Source organism: Vigna angularis, chromosome 3 (assembly GCF_016808095.1).
Source record: "Vigna angularis cultivar LongXiaoDou No.4 chromosome 3, ASM1680809v1, whole genome shotgun sequence".
Classification (NCBI taxonomy): Eukaryota; Viridiplantae; Streptophyta; class Magnoliopsida; order Fabales; family Fabaceae; genus Vigna; species Vigna angularis.
In genome coordinates, this window is record NC_068972.1 from 22,110,072 (window position 1) to 22,131,884 (window position 21,813).

The following is a 21,813-nucleotide window of genomic DNA, read 5'->3' on the forward strand; positions in this document are numbered from 1 at the left end:
AATTAATTATAATTTTTATTAATAATAAAATTTATTTTAAATATTTATGATTTTTCATTTCTAAAATGGTTTTTAATTTAATTAATATAATAATTAATTACTTTTGAAAAATAGAGTATTAGAGTTGATAAGTCTTTTAAAATAATAAAACTGAGTATTTTAAAGTTAAAATAATTCAATAATATAAATAGAAATTTTTAAACTTGTCTCATTATCAAAAACATTTGTCATCTCTCTAGAACTTTTTCTCTTAGTTATTTTGTCATTTTCTCTACAATTTCTAACTCCTAGATCATCTGTTTGATTATCATAAGGTGTCTAAGCGATCATAGAGTGAATCCTTCATTTCCATTCGATCAATCTTTCTTATAAAGCAAGTAAGTTTCTTCTCACTTTTTCTCTAATTTTTTGTCATGTCCACGCATAAAGATTTCTTTCGCATATGTCAAATTTGTTTTCTTTCCATCTCTTCGTTGATCAGATGTCCTAAGGATTTTCTCTAATCATGTTTCTATGGCTTGTAAGTTTTTTCTAGAGTTCTTTGAGCTCGAAGCAATAACAGTTAGTTGTGTAGAGTTGTGGTAGATTCCTATTAAGGTAAGGGAAGCCAATGTTTATGCTTATATTATTGAATTTCAATTATGATTGATAAATTGTTAAGATGATATAATATTTTAGTTGTAATTGAGATGATTGGCTTATTGAATTATGTTTTAACTAAGTGAAATCAATAGTGTGATGCTTGATGCTTTGTATGACTTTGCGTTTAGGTTGTAATAACCTTGTGAATGTGTGTTTTGTGAAATGGTTGTGTTACTTTTGGTTGAAATGTTAAATGGAAATGAATTAGTAAAATTATGGGTCATCTTGGTCAAAAGAGAGGTGTTGATAGAAAATTTTTAGAAGAAATGGTAAAAATGGAGAAATGGTGGTTAGGGATCCATGGTAGTGTCATTTGAGATTTTTTTAGGTGGTGAGTAAAGATAAGAATGGTCTAGAAATGAATGGTGGACGTTAGATTGTGTTTTTCAATGACTTTTAAATGTATTTTGAGGTTTTGAGTAGTGAGTTTTAGAAGTAGAAGGTATGAGATAAAATTAAGGGTTTTGGGTTTACTTTTGAGTCAATTTGGACTTGCTTAAACCCCTAAATTGCTTAGTTATGAGCTAAAAGGTATAGAATAGAAATTTGGTATCTAAAGTGAGGTTTTAGTTAATTTGAATCGAAATCCTATAGTGAAACATATTTAAATTTGGTTTAAGTTGAAGATTATACACTTAGACAGGTTAATTGTATCTTAGAACATCAAATGAAAGTGGTGGAAGTTGATAGGAATGTCCAAGATAGGTTGGGATGGATTAAGGGGTGCAAATTCTGCATAATTGGTATTCTGCATAATTATGTAGTGTCGTTGGGCGAGTAGGTGCTTGCTGGGCGAGTATTGAGAGTGTTGAACAGTGGGTTTTAGTGGCTAGGCGAGCCAACTTGTTGGGATGTTGGAGCTCACTGGTTGTGCTCTCGCTGGACGAGTGAAGACTGCTCGCTAGGCGAGTGAGTCTGAGTTCTTTTAGTTATTTAAAGTGACTTTCTCAATTCTATTTAGTTGTAAATGGTAGGATGGTTTATCTTATATTGTGTGATATGGTTGAAAAATATGATACTAGTAATTAGATGTTATTCTGACGCTCTCAATAACTTCTAGTCTTAAGAAGAGAAAGACAATTATACTGTTATCTGATAATAATTTATCATAAAATTATTTCCTTAATTTTATGAAATTTTTTAGAAAAAAGTAATCATATATAAAGTAGTATTAATTAATTAATTTGTAGAATTTTTTGCATTAACAATTTATTAAATTATATTTTTTAAAAATATATTACACCGTGATTTGTTTTTTAAAAAAGAGCAGAGGGGCAATTCGTAAACCACATCCGTGAGCCATGTGTTGGTAAAAACTGAAATGGCAAAAGAAAATAAAAATAGCCTAGGAAAATAGGAGCTCATTTCAATTTAGGGTTAAAGAGCTCAAACCAACTCACTGATCATGATGCAGTGGAGTAAAAGGGGAATGTTGCTGCGTTTTCTCGCCGTCATTCGCCACTTTTCCACAGAGGCGGTGCCTGTTCGTGCCGCCGCAGCCGCCAGTTCTAGTGGTGGTGGAGATACCTTAGGGAGGAGGCTTCTGAGCCTTGTGTACCCTAAACGCAGTGCCGTTATCACCATCAATAAGTGGAAGGAAGAGGGTCACGCGCCACCACGCAAATACCAGCTCAATCGCATTGTTCGAGAGCTTCGTAGGGAAAAACGCTATAAACATGCACTCGAGGTTGGTTCATCATCTCTTGAACTCTGTAATATCGGTTAGTTGTAACCTATTAATATGTTGAATCCTGAATCATGAGGGACACACTACTAGCTTTCCTTTGGTTATTCTACTATAAATGTTTTATGCTGGGTTACTGAAAAAATATTGAATTTGTAATCATAATTTTAAGTTACACAAAGTAGTACGTGTTTGGATTCACGATTTTAGTTCGTGTGTCATCTTAGTTGAATGTTGACTTGCTTTGTTCAAAATTGATTTGAGTTAAAACAACTTTGATAGTTTTTTAGTTGAGTTTCACTGTTCACTTATTAAAGAATTTTTTAAATACTGGTACGCTTAGTTGATTGGTTTAAAAATCTCTTAACTGAAAAATGAACGAATTATAATTTGTTTCATTTATTCAGTGTTGCAATTGTGTTTTTATTTTGGTATTAGACCCTACCAGGGGAAAAAGGTGTTCCAACAATATTTTGTTGAACCCCGCTTACTTGCAATTTCAAATGTCCCAGCCAAGCTGTCTAGGCTTGGGGGTTAATTGGAGTGATCTTTTACTGGCCTTTTAATGTAAAACGGTTGATCCTTTTTGTTTGAATAGGTATGTGAATGGATGACCTTGCAGAAAGATATCAAGCTGGTGCCGGGTGACTATGCTGTCCACTTGGACTTGATAACTAAAGTTCGGGGTTTAAAGAGTGCAGAAAAATTCTTTGAGGATCTTCCTGATCGTATGAGGGGCCAGCAAACCTGCTCCTCACTTCTCCATTCCTATGTCCAAAAGAATTTGGTTGACAAAGCTGAGGCCCTCATGTTGAAAATGTCAGAATGTGACTTTTTGAGATGTCCTCTTCCTTATAATCACATGTTATCCCTCTACATATCGAATGGGAAGCTAGAAAAAGTTCCTAAAATTATTCAGGAATTAAAGCTTAACACTTCCCCAGATGTTGTCACTTTCAATTTATGGTTAACTGCTTGTGCCTCGCAGAATGATGTAGAAACAGCAGAAAGAGTACTGCTTGAGTTAAAGAAGGCAAAAATAGATCCGGACTGGGTAACATACAGTACATTGACCAATTTGTACATAAAAAGTGCTTGCCTTGAGAAAGCAGGATCTACTGTGAAAGAGATGGAGAATAGAACCTCTAGGAAAACTCGAACTGCATTTTCCTCTCTCCTTAGCTTGCATACAAACATGGGGAATAAAGATGACGTTAAACGAATATGGCAGAAAATGAAAGCCTCCTTTCGCAAAATGAATGATAATGAGTATATTTGCGTGATATCCTCTATGGTGAAACTTGGAGACATTGCTGGAGCTGAGGATCTTTATAGGGAATGGGAGTCTGTTTCTGGGACCAATGATGTCAGAGTTTCAAACATACTTCTTGCTTCATACATTAACCAAGACCAGATGGAATTGGCTGAAGGTTTTTGTAATCAAATAGTGCAAAAGGGTGCCATTCCTTGTTACACTACATGGGAGCTATTGACATGGGGGTATTTGAAAAGGAAGGATGTGGAAAAATTTCTCGATTATTTTAGTAAAGCTATTTCTAGTGTGAAAAAATGGAGTCTGGATCAAAGATTAGTACAGGAAGCATTTAAAATCATTGAGAAGCAAGCTCATACTGAAGGAGCAGATCAGTTGTTAGTTATCCTTAGGAATGCTGGTCATGTGAATACTGATATTTATAATCAATTTCTCAAAGTTTATGCAACAGCTGGTAAAATGCCTCTCATTGTCGCAGAGAGGATGAGAAAGGACAATGTGAAGTTCGACGAAGAGACTCAGAGACTATTGGATCTAACCAGTAAAATGTGTGTGTGTGATGTTTCAAGGAATTTGTCCTAAGTTAAGTATCAAATAAAAGGAGTTTTACAGAGTGTTTGGCTGGTGAGATAGTAAGGGACGTAGCTTAACGTGAGATCCATTTCATGTGCAGTGCATGGAAACCAGTTTTGTTAAAAGACATGAACCAAGGAAAACGGAACGGAATAGTTCCATTTCTGTTCATGCGCCAATGCCACTTCGAGATTTTGTAGTGTTAGTTGCATTTGTGATGCAAAACCCAACTTGGCAACTGATATAAATTTTGACCGAGCCTTGATTTTGTAGGTAGAATCAGTAGATAACCCGGTTGAATACTTCAAGCTATTATAATGTTTTGTGGACAACATATCATGTTTTTGCGTGATGATGCCCAACTTGTCACAATTTCGCCGCCCAACAAGTTACAGAGCACCCTGATATTGATTCTTCTTCCATTCCAATGAGGAAACATTTGAAATTCATTGAAGTTGTTAAGTCTGCCAACATTCTGAAAGTTGCTGTCGTTTTCATTGATTCTCCAACGTGCTGTGGATTACCTATATTTCTCAATTAAAATATTCAGCAAAAGTTATTTCAGTTTATTTTTCTGTGTAGTAAATGTTTTCGTTATTGATTTGGCGGTGTTGCAAATTTGTCATTACTTGTTGAGTGATGTGTACGTACCCAAGAATCTCAACCTTATTGATTCAGTCCACCCCAACCATGTATCAACTTTTTCTAATGATCTAGAACTCCTTAATGGAATTAATTAACTGCTTCACGGTAATCCCTATAACAGTATCATTACCATCAGTACCACTTATTTAGTTATGTTGAGATTGAATACACGTGTTGCCAACAATTTATTGTCTCTTTTTATGATTGAATCCACGTGTAATAATCAATTCATTATCTCGTACCCGACGTTATCTGCATTTAGTGCGTAATGAACTATTATTTTGACTCGAATGTTTTTTATTTTTTTCGGAAAGTGGTGTTAGACGATTTTGTTTTTCTTATTACTTTCTTTCTTATTCACTGAGGTGACATCCTACTTTGTGCAAGAATAAGATTTTGTATTTTTTATTTTTATTTTGACGCTGGTGTTAAGGGAAAGGAAGAAGGCACACCGTTGTGTTTGAAATTGAGATTGCGCTAGGTTTTCTTCTTTGTTAATCGAACACTGTTTATAACTCTTGCTTGTCCTGGTATAGGATGAAAACCTAGGTTCTCCTTCGTTCTCCAACCCTTATTTGACCTGTCTATTATTACTATTTGTATAGGGTTGAGAGATTAACTGAAACCTGGATAACCGTGTTGTTTGACGATGTGTCTTCGTCATCCACCGTTCATTGTGTCTTCGTGGGTCTTTTTATCATCTTATTGCTTCGTAGTGAGTGAAGAGAAATTTTTTATTTTTGGGATTTAGGGTTTCACGCAGTTTAGATTTGTTAGTTTTGGTTCTGTGCATAAATTTATTTTAGAAAAATGATAATTTTAGAATTGATCATTTTAGAAACATATTTTTTACATTCATTTTATACTATTTTTTATTTTTATTTTGTAAAATATATTTTTTATGATCATTATTTTTATAATATATGTTACATAAATAAAAATGTATGTCATCTTACATTACTCTTTATTTTAATACATTTTTCTCTTTATTTTAATGTTTTTTGCGATTCTGGTTATTAGGTTTACTTGGTGGGAGTGATTTTTTTTTCATATGTACATCTCTCAATTTTCGTATGCCTTTTTAATATCTGATAAAAAAATATTTTTTTCACTTTCCTGCTTGTTTCATTCTAAATTATTTTATATTTTAAAGTAAAAGTATTATTTTATTAGTGGGAATAAATGGATGATTTCTTAATGTGGAGATTGCATTTGTGTGGACAGATTTTTCTTTTCTTTTGTTTGTCAAATTCCATAATTGAGAACTGGAAACATTATATAAAATTGTAGCATGTTCTTGATTGAACTGTGGCTAGGTGGAGGATTGGAAGGATGTTGATAGTAATTGCCTTATGCTTTCAAAATTGATTTTGATGAACTAACTGAATAATTTTATTTAATTCATGAAGAAAGAAAAGGTTTAATCTGGTTAATGATGTTTTGAATTATTATTTTGCGCTTGGAGATAGTGCTAAAATATCCCTTGGAATTGTAGGTAATATTATAATACTATGAAGAACAAGTAATTAATTGGATGATCTATCAAGTGCAGAGTTGGAACTCGCACAATCAAAGTCACTAGAGGTGGTGGCTTTGCTGTGGGTGGATGAGGACAACTTTGAATTAATGTCTTTAGATATGACTATGGTGTGTTAGTTCTAAAATTTCTTGAGTTGTGAGATGATAATTCTAAATATGATAGGAAGAGCATGCCTAAGTAAAGCTTGTAAGTATCTATTAATTTTTTTTAATCATTTATTACGTTATGTTATGACTTATTATTTTTTTTTCAGGAAGACCTACAATAAATTAGAAAAAAAAATATATGATTGGGTACTCGATGGAGATAATATTTAGAGGGAATTAATGTTTCAATACTTTGATTTATATATTTGAACATAATCGTGTACATTGTATAAGATGTAATTTACAGTTGTAAATAACATTGTATATGAATTGGAGTTAATGACAAACAAATGACATTGTTATTTAAGAAATGGAAATTGATGACCCTAAACATCTATCTCAATTAGTATTTTTTTTTAATGAAAAAAAGTCTAAAACAAATTTAACCTTGATATGTAGTTGACATTTAGTTTGAACATCTTGTTAGTTTATTTACATTAAAATGTTTGACCAAACTACATTAACTGATGAGTAAATATGTGATTTGTAATCATTTTAACAGTTGAAGTTATTAACAAAGCATTGTGGAGTAATAAATATCTATCACAAACAATAATATTTGTGTAAAAAGTCTAAAACAAGTTTGATGTTAGTATTGACATAGTTGACATTTAGCTTAAACACCAATTGGGGTTGGTTTATTTATATAAAATATTTACCAAACTGAAGTAATTGACCAACTTATATGTCATTTGGAGTCACCTTGAGTAACCTCGAGTTAAAAATTATGTTATTCTAGGTTATAGTTTTTGTACAAACTCATTATCCATTAAGGTGAATCGTGTTACAGATTTTGCACACAAATGTATCTAGTGTAGGTAACATGGTGGTGGAAACACCAATGACTTCCTCATAGGGTTCATCATAAATCTGTATAGCAATCTCACAATCATTCGTCTTCACTAGTACAATATTTGCTTTTAAACTCACACAATATGCCTCATTTTACACCAAATCGTTGCCTATAAAACGCGATGACAGATCAGTAATTAAGGCGACCTTATAGGCCTCGAATGCATGCAGAATCGAAGCATACAGGAGCTACCACCTCGGCTGCATGCAGAACCAGTGCCTCAAAACCCCCTACCCGCCAGACTTTTGGGCTGACAACTTTATGAAAAGGTAATACTACCTCGGTTTCATGAAGAACCGAGGCATAAAGCCTCTGCCACACCTGCATCACTGAATCCGCCAGACTTTTGGGTTGACAAAAGGTGATACTACCTCGGTTTCCCACAGAACCGAGGCATAAAGCCTCTGCCACCTCTGCACCGTATGACTTTTTGAAGACTTTTTTAAGCTTCTATTCATTTTGTCCAAGTGCTACGACCTTGGTTTCTTTAGGCCCGGTGTCAAAAGCGTGTTCGGCTTCAGTTGCGTTTCTGACTGAGGCATATATGGTGTTATTGCTTCGGGTGTTTTAGACAACCGAGGTAGTATCGTTTATTAAGTTCAAAAAATTTCAGCTCATTTCATTTCTTCTCGCGCTGCTTCTTCTTCTTTCTCTTCGCATGATATAACCTTCTTCTTTGTTGCTTCTTCGTTGGTTCTTCGCGCTGTTGGTTCGTCTTTGCCGCCACCACTGTTGTTCTCCCCAAGGGCTGCCTCCACCATCGTTGCCGTCGCGAGCCGCCTCCGTCATCGCTGCTTCGCTGATTTGTTCAGTTTTTGGTGCTGCCGTTGTTGTCGTCGTCGTTCTCACCTTCGTCCCTGCCGTTCTCACCTTCGTAGTCATTGTTGCCGTCGCCCCCACTGTCATCGTCGTTGGTGCTGCCCATCACGATAAATTTTTTATACCCTCTTTATCTTGTCTTTGATATTTGAGTTGGTATATTGGTTGAAACCATCGTAGTGTCTCTGTTCTCTGCGTTTTGCTTCATATTTTATTTTGTGTGTGATTGTAAAGTCTTGAAGCTAGGTTCCTGTTTCTGAACTCAAGCAAGTGATAGTGGCGTGTCTCTGCTCTCTGCGTTTTGAGTTTTATTTAAATTCTTAAGTGATATAAAGGTTAAAAAATAAATTTTGATATAGTGATAAAATAAAAATTTAGAAATTAAATTGAGTATTAGAAGGAAGGTTGTCAACATGGCGAGAGTAGAAAGGTGGAGAGGGGCGGTGCATGGCTGTAGCTCCGTGACGACGTTAAAACAGGTGTTGAAAGGAAAAGGATTACAAAATGAAAAGCAATGACTAGACCAGAGATCAACGACAACTATTCAAGCAATGACTAAACTTCTTTATGCTCTTAGCTTGATAAATAATTTTTATTTACTATAAACAAGTTGACGTAGTCCAATGAAATATATAATCCAAAAGCATGTTCTTATTGCCCAGTTTTACAAGGTACATTAATCCACTAACAGTAGCAGAATCATATACATATTACAATCATTATATGTAAACAATAAGGACCAAAAACAAATGTTTTTTTTAATAGCATCCCAGAGAGAGATGTATACTTGAATGCTTAATGATCAATTTGCAGAACACTGCTCTCTCACCTAACATCTTAGATTTAAAAAGTTTGGTAACCTTGTGAAAATTTATCCAATATATAAATTTAAATTGATAATCATTCATGTTGTCTTTTACCAAATTTCAAACATGAACTTAGATCTTACTTTCTTTATTAATGTAAGACCTGTTACTTTAGATTTAAATCCTACGAAAAATACTAAAACATAAAAAATACAAAGATAGAGATAATACTAAGAGTTCTTTTTATAGATCCTACTATCGATTTAGGAGTAATATATACAACACCCATGGCGGACTCAATGATTCAAAACACAGTCCTTAGAATTTTTCAAAAAAACACGAGTTAAAAAATTTACTAAACTAGTCAACTTTTCTTTCACATATTTATCCTTGTCAAAAATTAAAAATAAAAATATCAAATATATGACTATATTACAAAAACACAATAGATTGATATATTTATTTATGTTTTATTGGGACAATTTATGTAAAGGAAATTTATTTTATTTTTATGGTTTCTGAAAAATTATGTTGGAAGTCCCACATCGACTAGAGAAAAAACCAATTTATATTTTATAAGTAGGTGCAAACCTCACCCTACAAGTTGATTTTGTGGGGTTGAGTTAGGCTTAAAGTTGGATTAGATATTGTTTGTTTGAATATATTGCATGTTGTATATGTAATTATTTGTTTGCTTGAATATATATTGTTGTTGACAATTAGCCTTAGTTTCCCGTTTGAGATTCAATACAAAAATTATTTACTATCTCTAGATTTTTTGAACAAATGTACTTTTTACAACATTTCTATTATATATATTACATAGATCTTTCAAATGATTTTGAAGTTTTGTTATGTGACAGGACTCCTTGGTTGAGCAGAGCTTCCAAGGTCAATTCACACAAGAAGGTCGTCAGGATATTCTTGCCACAGCTATTGGACGACCTGAGCACCCAGGACGGGTGCGTGGTGTTGGGACTGGTATAGGCATAAGACAGTTCTTTGGGTCTTCCTCGCGTCCATATTCATACGAAAAGATGAAGGAGGACATAAGAAAAGAGATGACGCAGGAGATCACAAAGAAGGTTCGGGCAGAGTTGTATGATGAAGTTGTTGAAATGGTTGCGTGCCAATTTCAGCAGCGTTATGAGGATTATGGCAATCGTCCTCCACCATCTCCTGTAGCGGAACATGTGCCCCTACAGGTAAACTTAATGATTTTTGTTTATTAATTTACTTTTTGTATAACCTAACATTTAATTTGACAAGTAGAAGCGGTAAAGGAAGTTGCTCAGCTGTCGGTGCCCTAGGGGACGACATGGATGACACTCGTCCATGTCAGTTATATATTCTCTCTGATACCGAGACCATGCTAGTGGCTCGTGTTACAATTTATGAGACAACCACTGTAGTGCATGGTGTACAACTTGCAGAAGATGAGGTCAAGGTCACGGTGGATGAAGTTGTCATACCAGATGCCGTTCTTCCTGTGCCTACAGATGAGTTCTTCACTGTGGAAGAGGCATTTAAGTCCTTTGTCGCCTGGCCTAGACATTTGATTGGTGATGTATCTGATCCCCCGGTAAACACTCGTACTATATACTTTTCAATTTTAATATTTACTTCTAATTGACGTTATAACATTTCCATTTTTCATGTAACAGCAGATAGGTCAAGAGGGAAGTCCTACACCGAAGAAGACTCATTTATCTGAGGACGACCCTCTTGGTGCGTTAGACGAGCTTGCTAAAATCATTTCAGATGCATCGATGAATGTACACTGGGATTCTACTACATTTGGAAGAAAAGCTCAGATCCCATTGTACTTGCATCATCAAGATGTTAGGGAGCTTGTGTCGGGGAGAGAAGAAATTAATATTACACTCATTCAGCTGTGGATGATGTAAGTTTTTGAGAACTTTTTTATATAATTATTTTTTATCAAGTTACTTATATCAGATTATTTCTTCATTTTAGGTATATGTTTGATGTTAGTAATAAGAAGGGGTTCAATGATGTATATGAGTTCATTGACCCCTCTATGACTCATGAAAGAAATAAATTTGATGATATCCAAACATACATCACCACCTGCTTTGGAATGGGGAAGGAGATATACTTTCTCCCTTATATACATGGGTAAGTGAAGTTTGTTAACTTTAAAGTTTCATTTATTAATTTTGGTATATGACAATGAAGTTATTACCAATTTCAGGTGTCATTGGCAGCTACTTGTGATCTCCATACCGGAGAACACTGTTGTCTAGTTTTGTTCATTGCACAAGTCTCCTCCCAACCCTCTTAGACATGTAGCAGATTGGTAAGAACCTCAATGTTTCAACTTTCTTTGTTATATAAATGTATGCTAAAGCAATTTTTTTAATAGTTCCCTTGCAACAGATATGATGTTATCTGGGAGATCTACTGCTACAGCTAAAAAGCTTGCATGGGTTGCCCTTAAGGTTTGGTATTTTAGTCCATACTTTGTTACATTTGGTTCCATTCAAATGATGTTACTTAACATTTTATAATTATGATGATATATTGTAGTGTAATAGACAAACATGGTCATATGAATGTGGTTACTACGTCATGTTTTGGATGATGACCATTATTCGTGCACATTACACCAGTGGATGGGAAACAATAATATTTAGGTTTGAATTTTAGTTTCTCTATAGTTTAGATTTCATATACACTAATTGAAATCATTGTGTTTTATGCAGAGATTCAATAGGATTGCTCCAATTCTAGAGAAGTCACTTCAACTCGTGAGGAAAGCACTGACTAAATATGTAATTCAATTATATAATAGTATGTAGTAGATATTAGGATATAGTAAGTTCTTTGTTTATGTTTCTAAGTTGTTTTATGCTTTTCTACATTATTATTAGTTTAACTTTGTACATTGCATTGATTTATGCTTCAAAGTTGATTTATGATTACATTGGATTGATTTATGCTTCTAAGAAGTTGATTTATGATTCCATTGAAAGTATTTATGTTTTAATATAATTTTCATTCAAAATATACGTTTCTGGATTATTCTGGATTGTTCTGGCTGTAAATATATATTCATGTCTGTTTCTGTAGTTGGTAATGTAGCAGAAACAAACCTCATTTTAAAAAAAATAGGGGAATATGTCTCGGTTGAGGTCATAACCGAGGTAGAAAAGCCCCCTATGGCCTCGGTTAAGGTCACACCCGATGCAGAAAGACTGGCGGATGAAAAAAAAATGTGCTCTATTGCCTCGATTAGGGTTACAACCGAGGCAATAGAGGGGGACATACTGCCTCGGTTCAAGAGGAACCGAGGCATAAAGTCCTACGAAAAAAAATAAAAAAATCAAAACATCTACTGCTTCGGTTAAGGCTGAACCGAGGCAAAATCCTCCCCTTTTATATCTCGGTTCGCACCCAAGGCAAAATGTAGTAGACTTTTTGCCTCGCCTGGATATGCCTCGGTTCTGGAACCGCTGCCTATGGGCAAAAATAACTGTTGTCGTTTCCCGTGACTGCACTAGTGCTTGTTCATTTGGATTAAGTTGTACTACAAAATAAGTACAAAAATACTTTGTTCAAACTATCGTGAAACTCATTATCCATTAAGGTGACTCCCACGTTATAGTTTTTAGAAAAAACAATGTGTGTTGTGTGGGTAACATGGTGGAGGAAGCACAAATGACATCATCATAGGGTCCACCATAAATCTGTATAACCATACCACAGTCAATAGTCTTAGTTGTTCACTTAGTTTAAGTTGTACTAAACAAGAAATATCCAAATACTTTGTTCAAACTATTATGATACTCACTATCCATTAAGGTGACTCCAACGTCACTCTTTTTGCACATAAAATATGTCCTATGTAAGTAACATGGCAAAGGAAACACAAATAACTTTCTCATAAAATCAACCATAAAATTGTATAGTAATACCACAACCATTAGTCTTAATTATTCACTTGTTTTAAGTCGTCTTGCAAAAGAAGTACCAAAATACTTTGTTAAAACTATCAAGCAACTCATTATGCAGTAAGGTGAATCCTGTGTTATAGTTTTAGCAGACAAATGTGTTTTGTGTTGGTAAAATTGTGGAGGGAACACAAATGACTTCCTTGGTAGGGCCATTATAAATTTGTACAACAATATCACAAACATTGGTTTTAGTTCTTCACTTGGTTTAAGTCATACTACAAAAGAAGTACCCAAATACTTTGTTCAAACTATTGGACAACTCATTATCCATTAAGGTGAATCCCATGTTACAGTTTTTACAAACAAATGTGTCTTGTGTTGGTAAAATGGTGGACGAAGCACAAATGACTTCCTCATAGGGTTCACCATAAATTTGTATGCAAATATCACAATCACTAGTCCTAGTTCTTCACTTGGTTTAAGTTGTATTGCAAAAGGAGTACCCAAATACTTTGTTCGAACTATCAGACAACTCATTATCCATTAAGTTGAATTCTGCGTTACAATTTTTGCACACAAATGTGTCTTGTGTTGGTAAAATGGTGGAGGAAGCACAAATGACTTCTTCGTAGGGTTCACTCTAAATGTGCATAATAATACCACATTCATTGGTCATAGTTCTTCATTTAGTTTAAGTCGCACTATAAAAAAAGTACTCAAATACTTTGTTTAAATAATCGGGTAACTCACTATCCATTAAGATGAATTTCGTGTTATAATTTTTGCACACAAATATGTCTTCTATGGTTAAAATGATGGAGGAAGCACAAATGATTTCTTCATAGGGTCCACCATAAATATGCATAGTAATACCACAATAATTGTCTTAGTTGCTCACTTGGTTTAAGTCGTACTGTAAATGAAATAAACAAATACTTTGTTCAAACTATAAAGCGACTCACTATCCATTAAGATGAATTTTGCTTTATAGTTTTCCACACAAATGTGTCTTGTGTTGGTAAACTGGTGGATGAAGCACAAATGACTTCCTCATTGGGTCCACCATAAATTTATATGTCAATATCACAATCATTGGTCTTAGTTCTTCACTTGGTTTAAGTCGTACTACAAAAGTATCTAAATGCTTTGTTCAAACTATCACACAAGTCACTATCCATTAAGGTGATTGATCTCAAGTTAGAGTTTTTGCACATATATGTCCTATGTGGGTAAAATGGTGTAGGAAGCATAAATGACTTCCTCACAAGATCTACCATAAATTTTTATAACAATATCACAATCATTTGTCTTTGTTGTTCACTTAATTTAATTCGTACTACATAAGTAACATTCTATGTTCTTCAAACTTAGTATCCATTAAGTGACACACTGACTCATAATTTTATCACCTTCTTAAAATTATCAAATATAAAACAAAGTTTAGTTAATCATTAAGTCGACATAATAAATATAATTTTTTTATATTATTTATTTTATATCTTATTCATATAATTTATTCAAAAGTACTAATTTTAATTACATAATAAATTTTAACAAAAAAAATGTTATATTATATTATATATATATATATATATATATATATATATATATATATATATATATATATATATAAAGAGGGAGTTCATATTTGTGCACAACACTGTAAAAAAATTATAAAAAATTGAATCAAAATTATTGTAATATAATATTTTAAATACATAATTAAATCAAATATAAATCTTCATAAATTAAATAACAATTTTATTTATTATAAAATAAATTTTCATATATTTTATTTGTCAGACCCATTAAAAATTCACCAAAAACCCCAGTTGAGTGGAAGACAAGTGTCGAGGAAGGGGAGCTAGAAAACAGAAAGTGGAAGACAGGTGTGAGCAGTGGAGTGGCCGTTCAGTTTTGACGGTAGGAGTAAAACTCTAAGTTTTCAAAAATTCACGCCACTCTCTACATGCAACCATCTTTTTCAACCTTCTGAAACTCCATTCTTCTCCTCCTTCTCTCTAAGATTTCTTCATCTTCTCTCTATGAAATCTTACTCTTTTCTTCCTCCGATCATTAAACAGACCACACCTGAGCATTCCCGGCGTCGAGGCCGTTCGTTTGAACCGATAAGTTTTCAATTCTGAGCTGGTAAGTTCATCTCTCCCTCAGCCGTGTGGCTTCCTGGTACATGCAAACCTAGTTTATGGGTTGCATGAATCAATCATCTTGTTCTGAGAGTTTCTGGATTTTCTGTTTGGTTTAGTTTCAGAAGTTGTCGAGTGTTGATGGTAGAAGGATTTGTAGAGGTGAACCAGTAACCATATCTGTGAGCGTTCGGTCACGTTAAGAGGTAAGGGAAGCTTATATAATTTGATTTAGTTTCTTACTTTGAATGGATGCATGTTCGTCGATTGCTGAATGAATATGAAATATGGTTGTTATTGCATTGTTGGCTGTATGAGTATATGAATCTAAGAGATGAGAAACTGGAATGATATTGTGTTTGATGATTTGGTTGATGATGAAATATGGTATGCTGTTTAAAAGTATTGTTCAATTATACCAACGTTCGTTCTCAGTAGCGTTCATTCTTAATAAGTGTTTGGTATTAGACCCTGTTGTCGAGAGTCAGTATTGACCATTCAATTATACAAACGTTCGTTCTCAGTAGCGTTCGTTCTTAATAAGTGTTTGGTATTAGACCATGTTGTCGAGAGTCAGTATTGACCATTCAATTATACAAGCGTTCGTTCTCAGTAGCGTTTGTTCTTAATAAGTGTTTGGTATTAGACCAACGCTCGTTCGATATAATGTTCGGTTTTCTTGTGGACTCGGTTGGAACTTGATTCTTTCATTTGGAGAGAATTCTAGTTGAAGACTAGCGTCTTCGTTTCGTTTTGTAATATTTATACTTAAGCATTCAACCAAGGATATTCGTTCCTTGGTATTTGATTATAAACTTTAGTATATCTATATGTATTTGTATATTTCATTCGTTCTTGAACATTAGTTAAATGATATCTTATATTTATTAAGCCTTTATTCTATAAGTTAAGTAGTGCTTGGTCTTACACTAAGCGCTCGTACTAAGTAGTGCTCGGTCCTACGCCAAGCGCTCGTACTAAGTAAGTGTTCGGTCTTACACCAGGCGCTCGTTCTCATTTCCGAAATCTATCTTTATAATCAGAGCATTCGTCCAAACTCAATAGCGTTCGCTCTCTACAGTGCCCGATCTTCGACTGACATTCGGTTTCCTTGATGTTTAACTCATTAAGAAGCTAAGTATTTATTGGCGTTCGATTTCTTCATATGATTCCGTCAAGTGCTATTATTTGATGTCCTACATTATCTGTCTTAATTGGTTTTGGCCTAGAGTCTTAGTACTCGGCCTAGGCTTTACGGTGTTCGGTTTGAAATCTAAAGAGTCAGTTCATTAAATTGGCTCACTTGGAAAATAACGTTTGATTCTATTGGTCTCTGAGAAGTATTATTGTATTCGGTCCCTTTCACAACAAGTGAGTAACTCTCTCGATTTGATTAGTTTTGAGTTGGAGACATATCGGTCTCACTCCAAGTTTTCAGTCTCGTTCTGGGTTAAAAACTAACGTTCGGTATTTGGTATCCTACGGGATCTTTATTCAAATTGATTAAGTTGAAGTTTTAATGATGAAAGATGATGGAATATGATATGGATGAAATGACTTTGATTATGAAAGAGTATTCTGGGGAGGAATATCTCATGAATGGATATTGGAAATTGGTAAAGTATGAATGTGGATAAAGCTAAGTTGGCGGTTCATCCTGATATTCCGTGATTACTCGTTTCTCACATAGAGAAGGGTAAGTCATGTGTGGGAATGACAGGAGGTCCTAGTCCTTATGGTTAATTTGGACAGATAGGACTAACCTCGGGTGGCATCTGTTGAGGGTATCCCAATTACTACATCACCCGGGTGCACGAACATCGTAGCTACACATAATTCATACAGTCCGGACAGTCATAGTCTAGTATTTGGCTTTGCATGAAAGAGTTAATGATTTATCTGGTTTAATTGATTTTATGAAATATGCTGATACATGAATTAAATTACATAAGCTTACCCTATTTTCCTATCTTGTCCGTTTTGTACGTTCGGTCGTTTGTCCTGTTGCAATGATCATCCGTGTGGATTTGAGCAGGAGGAGAAGAGCTACTGGAAGAAGCGCTGGAAGAAGAAAGTTTGGTCGAGGTAGAAGTTAAGACCGAACAGTAGAACCGTTCGGTCAGTAGTTAGTTTATTTGTACGATGACCGTTCGATCATCTTTTACCTTTTTCTTTTGTATGACCGTGCGATATAGGTCTTTTGTAAACCGTTCGGTCTAGATTGCTTATTTGTACAGTTTTAACTTTCTCGTTATTCTGTAAGGCCGTTTGGCCATAAGCGTACGTCCTATCTTTTGTAAGACTGATCTGTAGTATTATTAACATGTGATTATTCTATTATATAGTTTTATACTGTATTTTTGGGATGTTACGTTATTTCATATGAAAATAAAAAAATAACTTAGAATTATAGTATTAAAATAATTAAAGTGATATATTTTTTATACTATTAGTAGAGAAACAATTTACTCATATATGACTTAATATTGATTTATGATAAAAGAAAAGTCTTAAAATGGACCATCACTTCAAGGCAATAATTTCAAAATGTTGGAAGAATTTGGTATAGTGGTTTAGAAAGTTAGTTGAGAACCTTGACATAGATACTAAAAACTCATACACATACTTTATTCTACCTTTTTCTTACTCAAACCATTCATCATTGTATATTTGTACTTTTTTTTTTATTATTAAAGTCAAACTGGGAATATTAGCTGCATCTCTAAGGTTGATCACCAAAATAACAAACTAAGAAGATAGTGTGACCAAAAACACATTTGAAAAGAGAAGGAGTAACTGCAACAACTAGATATACATGGAGAGGTTTACCCAACCCAACCCACATCCACGTATAGCCAAAGACACCAACGTTGAGTTCCAATGTTCTCATAAAATGACCCTAATCTCCCTTCTTATTCTCAATGCCGACAGCACGTGAACACACGCGCAACTAAGCAACTAAACGACTTGTCGTTTTTAAAGTTGGGTGGTTGCAGACAACTGCATGCAGAAAGCACGCGTGGTTTGAGGAGCGTAGTGAGTGTGTGTACGTAGAAAACTGCAGATACTCACCCACTAACGCCACGTAGGTCATGTAGTTTGTTGCATTGTAAGACAGAAGTTGAAGCTTTAAAAGCCTGTCATGTCTCAACAGTTTCAGAATAAGGCAGCAAAACTGAACTGTATTAGAAAATAAACTGCTATAACAAAGGTTTTTTCTCTTTCTCTCTGTCCATGACTGCTATGCATGATGATGGTGAAGTGGGTTTTGAAGAAGGAATGCTCTGGTTACCCTCTCATGTTCTGGACGAGGCATGCGGCACCAAGGTTATATCTTTTTTTCTGTTCTTCATCATTTTTCTTCTTTTCTTCCTCTAGTGTACGAATTCAACGACTGAAGTTGACATTTGCTCAAGTGTCTTGCTTTCTACTTTTTGATTTGATTTATAGTTTATAATGTAATTCTAGTAATTGCGAAGTAAGTTAATGTGCTTCAATTTATCTTCAGGAATGTACGAGGAACCCATACCAGAAGGTCCAAAACCATCAGCAAATGCGTCAACTTGGTCCTCAGAAATCACCTGGAGAACCAAAATGGCCGGTAAATGCTTTACTTAATTGCATCCATTGAATCCATCTGTTTATGGTTGCTGGGGTCCACGAGACAGAGTCGGTAACACACGATACCTCTTTGTTTTGTCTGTGTGTGAAAATTGGTAGGAAAATGCAGGTATAGATATGAATTGAACGAAGGATATGATTAGGCACATTAGAATGTAGGTCTAAAGATTGATTAAATTGTAGCATGGTACTTTAAAAGAAGTGTAATAGGTACATGTGTTCCACTTGTCCCACAAGTGACATCTGATTAATCAAACAATACCCTTATATTCAGGGAATTTGACCCACTATATATGATATAAAGATTTGGCAGTTAGCATTATAGACTCCTTTTGCATTTTAATTTCTTTCTCAAAATTACTTGGATTTCTTTAACAAAAGTTGAAACCGAAAGGATGAACATAAAGGTTAGGCAAACCTACACAAGCAGTAACTTTAATTAGTGGCTTACCAGAAAAGTTCTGGAGCATATATGAAACAAAAACATTAAATTAGTACATGTCATGTCAAAATGCACGTGTATTGAATTGGGAAGGTGTGTGACTGTGACTAAAAAATCAGCAAGAAAAACTACTTTAAGCTGATTTTAGAATTGCAACACCAAAAACAGATAGGGTGAAACATTAAAGAGAAATAAGATTTGGTATCTATTCATATATGAATAATTTGGTCCTACACTTTCATTGGATGTACTTCACTACTGTGTATCTACAACATTCCTTCAATGTACTTCAGTACTGTGTATTTACAATTTTATTTTTGTACACCTAATAGTTTCTTTCCTCTGTTTTCTTACTGAAATGTCCTCTCTAGTATACAAAATCTACTTCAAGATCTCTGTATACTAGGTCAAAAATTGCCAATGGTGGACCAGGAATGCGAGTTATTTTCTTGGGATCCACGCAAAGATCCTGTGGCACTGGCGTATTCTTACCACAAAGAGCAGGCACAAACTTCGAACCAAGCCACAGGCCAGGTTTGAGAACTTGGATTTCCTTGCAGTATTATCAAGTAGTATGAATATTCCAACAAAATATGTTTTGACAGCATATGTATGCATATGTCTAGAATTTTAACATGAAACAACATGGTCAAAGTCAATGTTACAGAATTGGACTATGAATGTTAGTGTATGAATGTTTCCACTTGCCTAATTTAGATTTATTCATACTCCTAATTGTTTTACAGCTTGTGCTCCAGTCATTCTTCCAGCACGAGTTGTTCAAGCTCTAAATCTTAATGTGCATGCATTAGGTGTGCAGGTTTCACCACCGCAAGGTCTTGAATCCAACTTTTTAATTCATTGATTTAATTTTCATACATTCATTCAATATTTTTATTCAATTACAAGTATTAAATATATATTGTACAGGAACTACACTTATACTTTTTTGTTCAGACGTTATATTGTTGAGAGAAAAGTTAATTAACCCTGGCCTTTCGTCTGGTTGCAGTTCAGAGATATAACCCTTTAATATGCAGAGAGGCATGCAACAAGAACTCACTAGAAAAGAGAAGTGACCAGAAAGATACCTCCAACCAATGTAGTTTCATTTCTCAGAAACGAAGTTCTTCTCCAGAGATATTTCTCCCAAAGGAATGGACTTATTAGCTGACTTTTCATTTGCAAAAAGAACAGTTGAATTTGAGAAGCAAACAAATGGGAGCTAGCAAAAGATTGTACATATAAAATAATAACAAAATGCATGAAAATCATGCATTATGCAGAACGTGGAATGGTTTAAAACTTTAATTTTTGTTGCTGGTTGCACTGTTAGATTTGTTGATCGATCATGTGTTGATTTTAAATAATAGCATCCCAAGTCTCACAGGGTGATGTTTGTAATTTCATTCTTCAGTATTAATATAAGTTTAAGTCTTAGCATTATATTTAATGGATTAATGGACGTGAATAGTATTAAAATGTTTATATTGATTTCAGAAGTATTTTGTTTCCTTTTTCACCCTTTTTTAAGGGTATCTGACGTTGAACTTTAAAGAGTAAATTAGAATCAAATCAAGGATTGAGGGTAGTAAGAGCAAAGTCACTGAATCGACGCAGGGAAAGGTGGATACTACATAATTTAAGACAATTCAGTATAATTATCACATAATACTTCCACTAGTTTTATATATATGACATGAATAATAATATAAGCTTTATCTTGAAGATTATGTGTAGGAAAATAATGAGATGCATATAGAAATAATATGTTGTTTAGGAGTGTCTTAATTAATAAAGAAGAAATATTTAGAACAACGAATTCACTGAAAATTTTGGACATGATTAGAAATAAATTAGAAAAACAAATTTAATGAATTTGCCTATAAATATACAAAAGTGAAAGGTTGGATTGACTTTTGTTTGTCGAAGGCTTAGGTAGAAGCAATATAGACCTATATCTTTTTGAGAGGTCTCTCTACTATGTTTTGTTTTCCTGACATTCCATGTATATTTTTATGGTTCTGCTCACTTCTTAAAGTTTGAAACACAGTTACATGGTTAAAGATGCTGTAGATGTATCCTAAATTCTTTTGAAATAGTTTGGTTTACTTTCTATACATGTAATATATAATGTTTTGGTTGAAGGGGTTCGAGGTTGATCATCTCCTCTTCTAGCCTCTCCTGCTCAATGATCTTACCTTCAATTTACAAATCTAATCGCCTAATCAGCAAGTCCTTCTCCCGATTGGTGGTTGATATGTAGAAAATACCCTGACCCTCAAGTAAGAAATATTGCTTAAGTGTGCTTTTGTGTCAAATTGGAAAAAGATCCCCTTATCTGGACATTAATCTCCTATTTATAGGCTTCATAATTATTTAGTCCACTCATTATTCATTAATACCATATATTTTTAGGTAATATAACCTCTCAATCACTTATAAATATGGTATATTCATCCTTGATATGATCATTAAACGTATTAATTGACCATTAATGATATCTACCTTACCTGGTTTGCGCTTGTCTGAGAGTCGGTCGGTTGATTGTTTTGGCGACGAACCTTTCCTTTCCCGATCAGTCACTAGGGTATAGTAATAAACAATATTTATTGTTGTTGGTCTTTTAATTTTGATGTGCACCTTGTATGATCTTGGTAAAAATCAAACAAAAAGAAAAAAACAAATAGAAGATAAGTTCAACT

General features: G+C 34.1%; 2 protein-coding genes across 2 annotated transcripts; both read left to right on the top strand.

Moving 5' to 3' along the window:
* Nucleotides 1-1,926: 1,926 nt before the first annotated feature.
* Nucleotides 1,927-4,908, top strand: LOC108324958 (pentatricopeptide repeat-containing protein At4g02820, mitochondrial). Its single transcript, XM_017557918.2, has 2 exons — nt 1,927-2,329; nt 2,925-4,908. Exons 1-2 carry the CDS (start codon nt 2,048-2,050, stop codon nt 4,179-4,181), a joined length of 1,539 nt encoding a protein of 512 aa, XP_017413407.1. The 5' UTR covers nt 1,927-2,047; the 3' UTR covers nt 4,182-4,908.
* Nucleotides 4,909-18,220: 13,312 nt separating this feature from the next.
* On the top strand, nt 18,221-20,554 carry LOC108325706 (uncharacterized). Its single transcript, XM_017558802.2, has 5 exons — nt 18,221-18,372; nt 18,554-18,646; nt 19,480-19,642; nt 19,855-19,944; nt 20,121-20,554. The coding sequence occupies exons 1-5, from the start codon at nt 18,280-18,282 to the stop codon at nt 20,276-20,278; spliced, it is 597 nt and encodes a 198-aa protein (XP_017414291.1). The 5' UTR covers nt 18,221-18,279; the 3' UTR covers nt 20,279-20,554.
* Nucleotides 20,555-21,813: the final 1,259 nt, after the last annotated feature.